Here is a 16,478-nt window from a genome sequence, read left to right on the forward strand (position 1 = left end):
CATTCATCCAGTCTGATAGCTGTAATGTCACATTCATACTTGTTACAAGCAGAGGGCGCTGCAGTGTCATACATCCACTTATTGATTCTTAATGCAACAATCACGTTTAGATATCATCAGATTCATCATCACCATTTATTTATAAATATCATTCACTCTCTGGTGTCTCTGACTAGCGGATTATGCCTCAGATTGTAGCGAATTATTCCTTCCCTAATCCTTCATTATTAAGCTCTATTATAGATCATTTTCACATAAAATCATATATTGTGGCAAGGAGTGTATGTTAGGGGATTTAGACTGTAAGCCCCAATGGGGGCAGGGACTGATGTGAGTGAGTTCTCTGTATAGCGTTGCGGAATTAGTGGCGCTATATAAATAAATGGTGATGATCATGAAGGAGCCTACAGAGCACATTTAAAATGCGCATTTCGCTACAATAGCTTTTTCAAGGCAAGCCGAGGGGCCATTAGGATTGGCTTTAATTAGTATTAGCCAAACAAATGGACATGTAATGATCTCTGTGGAAAGTGCAACAATATAACTGATAATCCTCTTATAACCAGTGTGATATTGTGTCCTGATTATATTGTAGCTGTTAAGCCGACAAAATGGATATTTTTCAGTTATGGTGAATGAACCCACACTGCTTGATACTCTATATCACGGCATTACATTAAATTGGGACTATCTAAATTACTTTTTAGAATCAGACTAAATAATTGGATGTACGTCAACCATGGATAATGGGGCTATATGAGATCTAGCATTTCTTCCCTTATAATCACCATGAAAAATAACTAAACTCTTACGATCTGGTAATTAGCCAGCCATCTGTATAGATATATTGTATTTATAGAGTGTGAGTTTTCTGATTGATAACCCAGATCCCTTCATTTGTGTTACCTTGGGACATCACAATTGTATCTTTATCATCACTAACCCCTATAGGAATTAAATATAGAGACTCATCTATTAGTTTCTTATTAGGGGGATTAAGTGTAATCGTTATTAAATCACAGCCAATGTTTAGGTACAAATGTATATTGAGCCATTGTTGATATACATATATGTGTCTATTTAGGAAATACAGACGAGGAGAACAAATCACAACAGTTTGGCTGCAGCTTTAATTCACTTTATTGCACAATCACATTATCAGTTCACTACATTTTATATATTTCTCTACTATTCAAGTAATCAGGATTTACAAATATTTTAATGATCTTAAAAAAATAAAAATAAAAATCTAATTCACAAAACACATTCTTTTCTTTCTCTTCTCTAAGGACCCCGTACATCTACATGTGTATGGGTGCAGCCCCCAGAGTACTGAATAGTTAGACACCTGGGGTGGATACAATTAGTTAAAGAATTCCGGAGGATGATGACTACTTGGTGAGGCTGGGACTGATTGTTACGTTCAGTATCATGATTGACAGTTTGAGACACTTGCTTTGCCGTTATGCAGAGTATTGATTGGTGAATTTATGCACATGGCCGGAGTCAGTGATATCACAGCGACTCAGTTTCCGCTTATTTGAGCTGGACGAAATCCCATAAGGACAGTGTCCTGATGATGTGGGAGAGCCTCAGCTGTACACAATGGAGTGGGGAGCAATACTTTACTTTTTACAAGAATTACAGTGGAATATCAAGTTCTGGGGCAGGCTGACATATGTAGCCTGGTGGTGGAGCGACCTATACTTAAAAGATTGTTTCAGGTATAGAACACAGACTAGTATCAGTAATCCACCACTCCACACAGCGCAAGTCTGACAAGTGTCAGTCACTCTGTGTCTCTTTCCTCCACAGGGGAGATCATGGGAGAATTATCTGGGGATTCCAGGAAGCCTCCTTCTAAGCAAAGTGTCTCCAGGGCATTACAGGAGAGTAGGGAGATACTTATTTCATGTACATTATTCAGCTCGGTCACACAGCTTCAGATATACAGTACATGTCTGATAGTGGCTGTATTGCTATTTAAATGTGACACTCTGCAGAACTGATTGGAAACTACCCCACAGCCGGGCGCTGCTTGTTGCTGAAGGATGTCCCTGTAGACATCATCTCCTTTAACATTAGACACATGTGACATAAGGTGTTAAACAATGAACCTTTCTGTATAAACTCTTGTTGTGTATATAGTCCCAGCGTCTTGTATCGTTCTGTTCTCAGAGTCCTGTGAGAGGTGTATAGATGATGGGGACGGCCCAGGAAACGTGTCTCTGACCAGCGTGGACTTCTACCTGTCACATCACAAGCAGGTGAGTAACAGGACCCCACTAGCCTACATCCACTATGACCCCCTTCACAGCTCTTTACCACTTAAAGGAATTGTCTTTGCTTAGTTGTGCTTAGCACAGGGGGTTGTGTATGTTAGACACAGCCTGCAATTCTGTACTGGCTCTGTACAAATTCAGGGGTTGTATTTACCACCTGTTTGATGGCCACTGTCACATTTTCGGTCCTTGCTGAGCATGGCCACGCCCCAGTGACATCACAAATTTCCTTTGTCACCAGGCCACTTCCCCAATTGTTTTATTATAACCTGGCTATCACCCATATTCAGTGTCATGAGAATTCTGGGAGGAAATAAAGGGAAAGTTAAGAGAAACCGTATTAACCACAGAATTGGGAGCTCTGTAAATGGAAGTAAAGTTATATAACAAGATTGTTTTACCCATTAAAACCTTAATACTTACAGTGGTCTCTTTAATACACATATATGAAGTTCTTTACAGTATGTAGCAGCTTGTTGTAATGTCTATTTCCTGTAAAGTGGCTGAACTCCTTGGCTGATCCCAGGGATAACCCTGACATACACTACTAGCCGCACTGACTTGCTTACACTGGGAATGTGAATTATTTGACTCATTGATCATTGTGTCACTCGTAGGCCTACAAGATGAACACGCGCCCTCGTGGCATTGCCTTGATCATCAGTAATATCCTGTTTTCTACGCCTGAACTGGATTATCGCCATGGAGGAGAGGTGGATTTGGTCTCTTTGAAGCATTTGTTTTCTCATTTGAATTATCAAGTTGTTGTTCGTAGTAACATCACTGCTCAGGTAATTGAGATATTTACATTCTTGGCTTTATTTAGGATGAATCTTTCTTGTTTAACCCCTTGTCAAAAACAGTTCATTTGTTCTAATTATCTGATTTTTTTTATACCCATCATGGATATAGACTGGAATAGATCTTTTCATTCTTACATGATACTTTACACACATAAAATTGTCGCTTTGCTTTTCCTGAAAATACTTACATGTTTGCTGATGTATAATTTATGTAGGAGGGCTGAGTACATACTTTGTGACGTTGGGACAGGCATTTGGCACAGATGTCGGGTACTATCTACTAGGTATCCGCTACATGTGTGTTTGAGGTTGTAGTACAGCGATACTCTCATGATCATCAGAGATATTACACCCTGTACTATTGATTTGTTGTGTGTTACTGCTGGTCTCCTGTTTCACATTACAATGTAAAACTAATACAAGATGGATATATCCTGTTGTCACATGTTATAAAGGACACGGTTATCTTCTGTTACAGAAAATGATGTCTGAGCTGGACTTGTTCTCCATGCTGTCTGAACACACTCGTCTGGACTCCTGTATTGTCGCAATTCTGTCTCATGGGGTCGATGGTGCTGTGTACGGAACCGACGGCAAACTTCTCCAGGTAAGATGAAAGGTCAAACACTTACAACCCTTTCCATACCAAAGAAGCAATTCCTCTTCAAGGGAAGGGACATGGCTGTTTTATAACTACCCCCCCCAACGGCATTGCCTTTTAACCACTGGGTTTTCAGAGGCATGTTTTGTGACAGAGCCCCGCCTTATTGGGCTCATCAGTGCAGGATGGGATTTTCTGTTTAGCATGTGGAGTGCTAAGAAGGGACCATCACTGATCCAATGCAAAGGGTCAGGTATAATTATATACAAATAGACAACTCCTTTTCAAAATAATAATTGACTTCTTGGAAAAGCCAGTTACATGGGGGCACTTTCAGTTATTACATTACTCACTGGGTATTCAGATAATGATAAAATCACTGCTGAGACAGAATTCTGCCTACAGAGAGCCTATTTCACCGTTATTGAGGCTCATCAGTGCAAGGTATGAATTTTTGCATTTGCTCTACAGAGTCTTAAATTACTTATTAAGCAATTAATGGTATTGGTGAGTAACTTAAAACTGCTTAACACATTCCATTGTTCCATGTGGTTCACCCGTCACCTATGAAACTCTTGTGCACAATAGTAGCTTCATAATGTGTTTTTGTCAGTCCGGTAACAATCTCCTTGTATCATAGTTGCAGGATGTCTTTATAAAGCTGGATAACGCTCACTGCCCACAGCTGCAGAACAAGCCTAAAATGTTCTTTTTCCAGTCCTGCCGGGGCGGTGAGTGCCAAACATACACTGTATTTCTCATTCTCTGTCTCATCAACTCCACTAGACTTGTGGAACTATAAATACCAGCATGCTCTACCAGCCTATAGCATCCTAAGCCATGTCATTTACTCAGAATGATTTTTTTGTAATCTCCTCTTCCTTCTGCCACTTCCCTGCGGTCACATCTGTCCTGATCTCTTATTATCTCACAGAATTAGTCACACATCTTGTCATACATGGCTGCCTGTCTGCTCTGGCATCATACATGTGTCTATAATGTTGCCTAATACCCTCCTCAATGTTATACTTCTCCCTCCTGAAATGTTTCCCCACAAGGCTGTGTTATAGGATTTCCCTAATTATCCCTAAATTAGTAAATTAAGGGATAATTAGGGAGCTCTTTGGAACAAGATAACTCTTGTTCCCGGGTAAATTCCTATCACGTGATGAATCATGTAGCCCCCAAATCTTAGTGAGCAAATGGAATATGAAAAAATGTCTTAGAATTCTAAGTAGTTTGATACTAATCACATGAAGATATTCTCATGTGTCACAAATGACTTGATGAAAACAGCACAAAGCCTATTGAATGATAAACGTTTCTTAGATAACAATTGCAAGCTCTTCTTTGGCACAGTCCATACGTGATATAATTCCTGTGGTTGTTACTTACAAACCACCAGATGAACGGAGCTCGTAACGTCTCCTTTTATGCAAGAAGTAGCAATTTGTAGCTAAGAAACGTTTATCATCTAATAGACTTTGTGCTGTTTCCATCAAGTCACTTGTGCCACATTAGAATATCTTCATGTGATTAGCATCAAACTACTTAGAATTATAAGACATTTTTTCATATTCCATTTGCTCACTAAGATTTGGGGGCTACATGGTTCAACACATGGTGGAAATTTACCACTGAACAAGATTAATGTTGTTCCAGAGAGCTGCATTATTATACTGATTTATAATAAATATTTGCATGTTACATTGCAGTGTATATAGTGCTTTTATCATTATTTATATCCACTTTTGAGCTCATTTGTGGAAGGCATTTTATGGTGATTCATTGATGTTTTCGTAAACAGTATATTCTATTTATCCACGTATCTATTTTACATTTCTAGTATTTAGTTCTTGAGCACCATTGTATTTTTTTTTAAATCAGGTAAGACTTTATTGTATTTTTTATCTTTTCTTAACATTCTAAACACTACAACAAAAAAGAAAGCCCATAACAGAAGGCTAAAGCCCCAACTATATCCCACACAGTGATACAGGTATCATAAAATACACATACACAATAGGATCAAAAAATAAAAAATAAAAAAAAAAGCATTGACATTCAGATTTTCAAGCCAAGGTATGCACACCTTCCACATTTTCAAGATACAGTAAAATAATAATACATTTTTGATAATACAGAGTATAATCGTTGACTTTAATGACATATCACTAAGTGGCTGGATGTCTGCCCCAAGCATTACATTAGGAGAGCTCCACCTCCCTCAATCCTTCCGTGACATATGGGGATATCCTCCATCTGTACCATATTCTCTCGTACTTATCCACTAGGTTCCTGCTAGTGTACATGAATCTTTCATGGCCGACTGTATCATTAACAAGGTCGATCCAGTTATTCAAAGTCGGACCTTCAGGTGCCATCCATTTCCTAGCTATCACCACCTTTGCTAACATGAGTAGTGTGTTGATAAGCAGTCTAATAAGTCTACGGGTTTTCTTGCTCAAGCCTAAGCCAAACATACAGAGTTTTGGAGTCAAGGCCACTACTCCCACCTCCAGTCTTTTAATACAATCCTCCACCTTTCCCCAAAAGGATGAGACCAGCGGACATTCCCAAATCATATGCCAAAAGTCCCCTTTCTCGCTCCTGCACCTGGGACACAGAACCCTCTGACCCCCATCAAACTTAGAAAGCCGAAGAGGGGTGAGATATGCTCTGTGTAACAGAAAGAACTGGACCTGGCGAAATTTGATTGATGCAGTGACCTCTTTCGGGCTACATAACACCACATTCCATGCTTTGTCACTAAGACGCCCCAGATCACCCTCCCACCTGCATCGCAGCTCCGGCAAGCCCCCTTCACCCGATCCTTCCATCAATATTGAATACAAAAATGAAATTTGCCGCCTTTGGCCCAACCTTGAGAGTTGCACCCTTAATGAATCCACACTAAAGCTCGGGGCAGCTTCCCGAAACTGCGAGGCCAGAGCATGTCTTAACTGCAAATATCTATAAAAGTAACCCCTAGGTATCTCATATAAATTCTGAAGTTGCTCAAATGAATATAATATTCCACTCTCATACAGTTGTCCAATATGTATTATGTTGTAAATTCGCCAAGCTCCAGCTCCCTCCATCCTAATCAATTCTCCAAAATCCAAATTATCCCAAAGTGGAGTGCACGGGTCCAAGTCCAATCCACCCCCAAGCTGGGATGACAGTCGCCAAATTTTCATGGCCTGTACTAACAAAGGGGGGTCCCTCACAGCCTTTCTTCCAGCCAGAAGAAACTGCACACGCATATGACTAGAGCCTGTCTCAGAAACTAAAAAGTCATGCAAATCTACACCCAACCGCGACCGGAACCATACCTCAATATGTGTCAACTGGGAGGCAAAATAATAAAGCCGTAGATTTGGCAAAGCCAGGCCCCCTGATCCTCGGGAACGATATAAGGTGGTAAGCTTAACTCTTGCTCTCTTGCCTGCCCACACCAAAGAGGCCATGAGACGTTCAATGTAGCGAAATATGCTATGGGGGATATATACCGGTGACTGCTGTAAAACATACAAAAACTTTGGTTGAATTATCATTTTGATCAAATTAATTCTACCTGTGACCGACAATGGCAGCTGCTTCCATACCCCAATCCGGCTCTTAAGATAGTCAATCTGAGGCTGAACATTACACTGGATATATTGACCCATATCACTAGAAATCCAGATACCAAGATATTTAAATATCGGGGCCCATTTAAGAGGAGTCTGCAAAACTTGCCCCGTAGGGCAGGTACCCTTAATCGGAGTTACACTGGATTTACTCCAATTAATCAAAAGCCCCGAGTACCTACCGAACACCGAGACCACACGGAGTAAAATTGGCAATGCTTTATCAGGATATGACACAAAAAGCAGCATATCATCTGCATAAAGGGCAATCTTGTCCGTCCTGCAGCCCATTCGTAATCCAGTGATATCTGACTGCATTCTAATCACACATGCCAATGGCTCTATGGCCAGAGCAAACAGAGTGGGGGACAGAGGGCACCCCTGTCTGGTACCCCTGCCCATAACAAACTGACGAGACACAAAGCCATTTACACAGACTCTAGCTGTAGGGCAAGAGTACAGCAGTCGAACCCACTGAATAAAAACCGGGCCAAACCCGAATTTCAACAGCACCGCCCACAAGTACCTCCACTCCACCGAGTCAAAGGCCCTAGCAGCATCTAAGGACACCACCACCGCCTCCTCCTCCGCAGGGTGGGGCAGCTGCAGATGACAAAAAAGCCTACGCAAATTTATAGCGGTAGATTTTCCCGGCATAAACCCAGTTTGGTCAGGATGCACTACCTCACTAATCACCCGGTTCAAACGTGTCGCCAAAATTTTTGCCAAAATCTTAATATCCGTTGTCAGTAACGATATCGGTCTGTATGACTCTGGAAACAAGGGATCCTTTCCCGCTTTAGGGATAAGGACTATAAGGGCTTCAGACATAGACGGAGACACACACCCCTGATCTCTAAAGCTTGTAAATATGTCTTTCAAACGAGGCACAAAGAACCCCAGATGTTTCTTATACAACTCTATGGGTATCCCATCTATGCCCGGAGCCCTGCCATTTGGAAACGAGGCTATCGCAGCTACAATCTCCTCTTCAGTAATTGACACATCCAAACTTTCTCTACCATCTGCACTCAGTTCAGGTAAGGAAACATCTGCTAAATACACGTCCAAATCAAAGTCTGAGTACTCAGCTCTTGACGCATAAGCATCCTTAAAATACACATAAAAAACATCACTGATCTCTTCAGTCAAGGTATGCACAACACCCAAAGTATCTGTAACACCCTCCACTACAGCAGCCGCCCCTTCTGACCTAGCTAAATAAGCCAAAAACCTACCACATTTATCCGCTTCAAAATATTGAGTATGCTTAACAAATAACAACTTACGCCTTGATTTATCTAACAAGTAATCCGACCATTCTCTCTGTACCGCCAGCCAAGCCATCCTATCAGAAGCCACATGAGAAGAGAGATACACCTCCTCCAACCGCACAACCTCTTTTTCCAATCTATCACCTTTCAACCTAGACTCTCTTTTGAAACAATTAATACTTCTGATTAAGGAACCTCTTAAAAAAGCCTTAAATGAGTCCCAGACAAGAGGCGGGGCCGCCGTGTCCGCATTAGTAACAAAGTACTCCTCCCATTGGGATTCTAAAGTATTTCCGTCTTGCAATAATGTCAACCAAAAGGGGTTAAGCCTCCAAAATGCTTGACCCCGAGACACAGTAAGCCTAACTGTTAATACCAATGGAGAATGATCTGAAATCCCCCTTGGTAAATATGCAACATCGGAGACAGCCGGCAGTAACTCCTTTGATACAAGTCCTAGATCTATTCGGGAGAAAGCATTATATGAAGTGGAATAACAGGAGAAACAGACCTCTGCCGGATGCCTCAGACGCCACACATCCACCAAACCCATCTCTTCCACCACATCAGCAAATTTTGATTTTTTGGCATATGTAGTATCCCCCACCTCCCTCCACCTATCAACATTAGAATCCATCACATTATTGAAATCCCCACAGCAAATCACTGGAGTATCAGGAGAAAGAGAAATAAAATCACTGCACTTTTTTAGGACCTCCCCACTATAGGGGGGGGGAACATATACCGACAGTAAGTTTATACGCTTAGAATCAAAAATGCCTCTCACAAAAACATATCTACCTAATGGGTCTGACTCCACCATTTCCAAAATAAAATTTACTTTCTTACGTATAAGGAGAGATACCCCCCTAGAATGACCTGTATGAGTAGCATGGTATGCCCACCCAACCCACGGTTTCTTAAGGGCCATCACTTTACCTCCCACTAAATGAGTTTCAGTTAAACATATAACATCTGCCTCATACTTTTTCAATTGGGATATGACCAAAGACCGTTTAATTTTATCATTTAGACCTCTAACATTCCAAGTCAGGATTTTAATAGACCCCCTATCCATCTTCCCAGTCGCCATAACACAAGGGAATACATATGTGACATTTCCACATAAACGTCAACCCCCTCCAGCCCAGACAGACACCCAGCCACCAGCCAACCACATTAGCATATAACAAAATAGTCAATTTCATCATCCAGAAGTATTTGCATAAAGATAAAGTGCCACACCCGTCACTGCGTTGAAAAAACCTACCCCTCCCTACCCTATTCAAACAACCCCCCTCCCCGTATATCCACCCCCAACTTAGACATACCTGGATCCCCTTATAACTATCCCTCATCCCCTTACACAGCGCACACACCTATCTCCACACACTTATGGAAATACTCGTATGCACCGAAAAAAAAGGAGAGGGAAACCGCGACCCTTTAAGCAAGGGAAGCTCCCCAGCCCACAAAATCACCCCTAGTACTCCTCTAACCCTCCATACCAAGACCATCCATTAACACCAACCATAAGATCCAGCAGTTTTAAGTAAAATAACCTTATAACTAACATTATCATAAGCAACCAAATACCTACAATATTAATCACAACATTTCAGTTATATATGAACATGAATCAAGTGATAAACATTACCGGAGTAAGTTTCAAACATTACAACTATCAAAAGCACACATTCCTCAATAGCACCATCTCGGTTCGTGAAGCATAACTCAGACATTTTAACTATCTGAAGCATACAATTTCTAACAGCATCATTTCAGTCCAGGAGATCCATACGTCACCAAAGATATCTTCAATCCGGACGAATACCACTAGGAGCTCTCCTGTCCAACCAATTAGTCGCCTCCGACGGAGATCCAAAGAAATGAGTTATTCCATCTGCAACCACACGCAATCTAGCCGGGAAAAGCATAGCATACGGCAGCTGCATCTCACGAAGGCGATGCTTCACCTGTATAAACTGGGCTCTGCTCTTTTGTACATCCCCCGAAAAGTCAGGAAACACAGCCACTCTTTGGTTTTGGTACAGTAGGGGGCCCTTGGTCCGAGCCAGGCGGAGAATAGCATCCCGATCTTTATAATGTAGCAGTTTAGCAATAAATGTGCGTGGCTGCGCACCAGGAGGTGGCATCTGAGTCGGGATTCGATGCGCCCTCTCCACCGCAAACTGGGCCGTGAACTCCCCTCTGCTAAACAGCTGAATCATCCAATTTTCCAAGAATGTCTCCGGAGCATCACCCTCTGCCTTTTCAGGGAGACCCACCAGCCGAACATTGCTGCGTCTGAGGCGACCCTCCATGTCTGACATTTTTTGTTTAACCGACGCCATCTGAGCTTCCAATCCAGCAACTTTCTGCGGCAAAGGAACTGTAGTATCTTCTAATATGGAGATACGGGCCTCTGTCTCCGACACACGTTCACGAATCTTCTGAAAATCCTGCCTCATCAATGACAAATCAACCTGTACCTCTCCAATTTTGTCCATTACCTTCTTTTCAGAGGCAGCGATAGCTTTCAGGACTTCTTGAAGAGTAGCATCAACAGGCGTCTCTGCATCCTTAGAAGACTGAGGCACCTGTGGCTCAGATGCAGGAGTTCCCCCCGGTGCTGTAGCAGGATTTGAACAGGCATACTTCTCCAATCTGCCCGCAGCAGTAGTGCTCGCAGAGTGCTTACCCATGCTGGTATCAATGGGTATGCCACCAGATGTTGCACGTATATCAGGCAAATAAAGGAATCCACAGCAGGCATTCAGCAGCAGTCGGGACTGTAACCAGAACTTGACCAGCAGGGAGCCAATCAATGAACACAGTCTTGCCCAAGCTTACACACAGAGAGTTGTCAGAGAGAAAGAGCCTCCAGGCAGCAATGGTACAGACTGTACCCTTTTTTACTTTTTCAGGCAAAGTTTCCAACGCTTACCTAGAAACTTGCATGCTACAGCAGCCACTCTCTGTATGTTCTCCTCTTATACTCGCTCCCCAAGATGGCGCCGCGGCTCGCTTCCCGGCGGGAACACGGCTCCTTCACCGGCAACCACCAAGCATCCTCTCTCCACACCAGACAGCCTCCTCACCAGCCGGGCGGACACCCGTTCACCCGCAGCCAGACGACCCAGGCACCTCCGGAGATGAAGATCCCCCTCCTCCTTCCCGCGCGATCTCTGCTCCAGCACAGCCCCGGACACCAGCGCCAAGTTTAGCCTCCGTGATCCGCCAACACAGCTCAGACCTGGACTGGATGAAGCGGGTGAGGTTCCGACACTGAACCAGGTGAGTATAGTGGGTTGTTTCACGCCAGGATATTAATTCCGGATATTTAGGCTGGGGAGCTCCGCCGTACACAGCCTACTCCATGCTCCACCAGGCCACGCCCCAGAGCACCATTGTATTTACATCTTCTTGTTCATTTAAATAAAGTGTCTTTGTATTATCACAGTATTGGTGTATATGACTCTGACCTCTGCAGTAACTTGGTTATTATATTAGAATTTTATTTGGATCTTTCCTAATAAAGAGGCACATCTCTGATGAAAACGGCTGCTAGATAGTTTTATGCCGTTATTTTTTTCCCCTTTAACAATATTATAATATCACCCTCTTCTCATTGTTGTCTGTTGCTGATGATACCTTGAGTGTGATGTAGAACGCTGTGTAAGTCAACCAGACAGAGGGTATGAGGTTGCCCATTTATATCAGCAAAGGAAAGAAAAAGCATTTCATTGTAGCAGTTTGAAAAACCAGTAGTCAAAGGGGATGTATCTTTCCATTGTTAAAACAGTAATTTGGAAAATTATTTTTAAGATGCAATGGGTCTGAGCACTTCACTTCATTGTATTTAATCTTCAACTCCTGGTCATCTGGGATATCCTCATGGGCATGGATAGAACTGGCTGTAGCCAATCATATCATCAGAATGTTCTCAGCAGCAGGTGATGAGTGAGCTGACGTGTAGGTTCAGTAAAAAACTAGTAAATTGGAAATGACTTTATTATGATTTTGGTTATGATTTTTATATTAATTGTATGGCGTTTTAATCTTGTTCACATTGTTTTCTGTTTTTCTTGGAAAGTGTTTTCCTGCACTATGTGACTTGTGCCTTATTCCCTCTGTACGACAGAAGAGGCAGACCGAGGGGTTGACCAACAGGATGGGAGAGAACAAGCCGGCTCTCCCGGATGCGAACAGAGCGATGCAGGAAGAGAGGACGGGAAGGTCCGCCTGCCCACCCAGTCTGACATGATCTGCGCCTACGCGTGTCTTAAGGGTGAGTGCGGAACTCAGAGACGTGTCAGTGTCTCTTACTGCTACATAGACCCACAGTAAAGTGGTAAAGACGCCTTTTACAAATGATTTTCCACAATTATATAAAAGACTGCAGGTTATACTGGTCACAAAACAGTGGGCAACTTCTAATATCCTTCTTGTTTCAGTGAAGGGTGCACGTAATACCTTTCATAATAAACATGTTTCTGTTTTACATTTTATTCTTGGCCCTTTCACAGTGAGTCATGTGATACAAGTGACAACACTACTCTCATAGCGCAAAATTATATTTACAAGAGTTTGGCCGTTCATTTTTCCATTTTCTTTTGTCTGGTGAAGACACTTAATGGGGCGCATGTGTGTCTCCATGATTAAGAACCACCCCTTATGCTCCCTAGTATAACAGGTGGTGATATTCACCATTCCAGAAGCACTGTCAGACTATATATCGGGTATATTACATCTGTCACAATCTCTTTCAGGTACTGTATCACTTCGCAATACAAAACGTGGGTCGTGGTTCGTGCAAGATCTTACTGAAGTGTTTTCCAAACACGCTAAGGACACACATGTAGCTGACATGTTGGTGAAGGTAAGAGCAGAAGTTAAATAGGGCCATCTACCTAAAAGTAACTTGGTTGTAATATTATATGTTCAATTATAATAACAAAAACTATTCTTTTAAGCCCAGTCACCATGGCTCTTACTTAATCCTTAACATGACAACTGAGAGGTCACCATTGCTCCCTGCACATATGAATAATAACGCTCTAACGTGTAGCCCTTTTGGCTCCACCCCTCCCCCTTTAACCTCACAAGAGTGACATGATTATCACTCAAATAGTAATGAATGAGTACCAGCAACTATTACAATAAAAATATTAATTATAAAAAAACTAATCTACTTACCTTGATTTTTAAATTACCGCAGTCGTGTTGGCTGTCCAGAGGTTCCACTTCCTTCCGCAGCATTCAGATGCTCCTATAATATCCCCCATCAGCCCCGCACATTATGATTTCATTGGATGCCTTTAGCATCCATCACAGCTTATAAAATCCAATTGGTGGTGACTAGAACCCTCTGCTTAATGTCCAGAGTTCCATCATATTCCTGTAAGCCCTATATGGACTGCAATATCAGTTGGATAAACCCGCTGAGCCGGCCAAAGCCTTGAGCTGCCATGGTGGTCAGAATAGGGGCAGACAAAATCTGATTAAAGATGATAAAAACAAAACACTATAAAACCATTTACTAAGCGCTGCTGCCCGAGACGCGTTCTCTCCGGGGTATAGATGGTAAACCCGGCCCATGATCACATTGCTTTATTAGGCCGCAGTGCCATGTCTGAAACCTTTCTTTTCATCCTGACTGCTCACTCTCCTAGTGTACAATGACCTTCTAGAACTTTTACAACATAAATAAAGATAAGGTATTAATTAGACTCAAACAAAAGTTTTTAAAAGTTTTGATGCCAGCAGTTGTCTCCTAAGAATCTGCTGCTATCTCTTCCCCCTTCCCGTACCAGATGGTAAAATACCTTTAGAGCTAGGTAATGATCCTAATTATACCTCATAAGTGCCTGTCATTCCTGGACACATGAAACTATGTATATGGATCCACAAGTGCACCACCCAATTTCTCTTGGCCAGATCTACTGTGTCGATACTGTTGTATCAAATGCACAAACCTGAGCTTATGTGTCTTATCCAAGGGCAGCAAAATGGGCAAATCTGGAGAAATAGAATCTCTGAAGCTGGATGGAGTCTCCGTTTAATAAGGGAGTAGTAGGACACCTGTCGCCGGTACCAGAATCCGCTGACAATGCTCCTGGGTGTATATAAGATAGAACATTCAGTGCTATGGTAATGTCAGCAGACAGATGCTTATATAACATGGTATATATTCAGAACACGCTCTGCTCCAGATTCCAATAAAAATAGAGTAGCAGGATATTGTTTTTCCTTCCAGCAGAGATTGCACACTCTGAACCCACTTGTTTTCCTAGTAATGTGGTCTATGAATCATAGGGGGCCTATGAAATTTCTGTACAGTAAGATACAGGCAATGAGGGAATGCCAAGTAGCCCTCAATCTAATCTCATATTGCGATATCTCCGCAGGTGAACGCGTGCATTAAGAAACGAGAGGGACACGCTCCAGGGACTGAGTATGACCGCTGCAAAGAGATGTCAGAGTATAGCAGCACCCTGTGCCGAGACCTCTACCTGTTCCCAGGTGTCTCCCTGTGATGACCCAGCACTTCTGTTTTGTACATAATTATCCTTTTACAGTGAAAAGACAAATGCTTTATTTTTTACAAACTTTATCCATGTCTTCCAAGTTTATATTGTCTGGTGTCACTTCTGCACCCCGTCCTTGCCTACTTCAGCGTTAAGAGAAGTGTTGTGGTGCCTGGGAACGGATCGTGTCCCTCCTGAAGCCTTTTATTTCTACTACGGCCACAATCGCGAAGCAGCGCGGAGATATACCCGGTGTCATGGGGTCTTATTAATCAAATCTGTCTTCCCTCATACGAGAAATATAAACGGGTTCTGTGCTAGGTAACAGGACCGCTCATGACGGGGGATGTATTATTATTTGTTTTTGTTGTATTCTACTCCGTACATTCCTTATTTGTAGAGGAAGCAACAGGTTTTTTTATGCCTCCGTTTTTTGCACATTTTCCTCTCCCACTGTCCTTAAATTAAATAAGCAGTTTGGACCAACTAGATCAGCGATCTGATAGGTTACTGGCAAATATCTGATGTCTTGACGGGCAAGGCCGGTGATTGTTATAAGAGCACATAATATTACGTTTCATTGAACATTTGGGCAGATTTTAGTCTTCACAGAGGACCCTCATGAATTGCCCATTGCCATCATTATACATGATCACAGGTGTGTGTACTGGAAAGATGCAATGAACTCTAAAGACAAAATATTCCTATAGAGAGATATATATATATATATATATATATATATATATATATATATATATATATATATATATATATATATATATATATATATATATATATATATATATATATATATATATATATATGGTCACCTGTTGTAGTGAACACATTCAGAAGAGGACAGTGGATTGAAAGAGGACTTCCACAAGTGTATAACTCAAAGAACATTGAAGACATTTATTTGGTCTTAATATAGTTTGTTCCAATTTATATTATTTTTAAGAATTTTAGATCCATTTTGTCTATTTTTATTATTTATTTGGAAGCGCCTTGCCCATTCCTTCCCTTTATTTGAGCTTTGATATTTTCACAGGTGTGGCTGTGATGGATTTGTGTACGGGCAACATCTTACGTCATTCATAGTGTATATACCATTTACTTTTGATCTGCTCATAAAGAGCCATAAGGAATAAAGTGTAAAAATATACGGGGGGGGGGGGGGGGGAGCTGCAGGCTCTACCGTGGTATCACACCTCTATGACATGTGAGTCATCGGCGCAGAGCACACACAGCCGTTTCTTAGGGCATCCGCAGCACATATCTAAAATAAATTTGCGTAGTTCGCCAATTGTTCATTACGAAATTGCCAGATCAAATTTTTTGGCCCTGACTTCTAAC

The 16,478-nt window shown here is 41.9% G+C and overlaps 1 protein-coding gene across 3 annotated transcripts in view; it reads left to right on the forward strand.

Moving 5' to 3' along the window:
• Nucleotides 1–15,869, forward strand: part of CASP2 (caspase 2) — a 34,332-nt gene extending 18,463 nt beyond the window's left edge. For all 3 annotated transcript variants that reach the window (XM_075215744.1, XM_075215743.1, XM_075215746.1), the window contains exons 5-11: nucleotides 2,179–2,267; nucleotides 2,900–3,073; nucleotides 3,564–3,692; nucleotides 4,327–4,417; nucleotides 12,737–12,883; nucleotides 13,365–13,474; nucleotides 15,003–15,869. In XM_075215744.1, the coding sequence (XP_075071845.1) occupies nucleotides 2,179–2,267; nucleotides 2,900–3,073; nucleotides 3,564–3,692; nucleotides 4,327–4,417; nucleotides 12,737–12,883; nucleotides 13,365–13,474; nucleotides 15,003–15,131 (869 nt within the window). In that variant the 3' untranslated portion in view covers nucleotides 15,132–15,869. The remainder of the gene's footprint in view (nucleotides 1–2,178; nucleotides 2,268–2,899; nucleotides 3,074–3,563; nucleotides 3,693–4,326; nucleotides 4,418–12,736; nucleotides 12,884–13,364; nucleotides 13,475–15,002) is intronic.
• Nucleotides 15,870–16,478: the final 609 nt, after the last annotated feature.

Source organism: Mixophyes fleayi, chromosome 6, assembly GCF_038048845.1.
Source record: "Mixophyes fleayi isolate aMixFle1 chromosome 6, aMixFle1.hap1, whole genome shotgun sequence".
Taxonomy (NCBI): Eukaryota; Metazoa; Chordata; class Amphibia; order Anura; family Limnodynastidae; genus Mixophyes; species Mixophyes fleayi.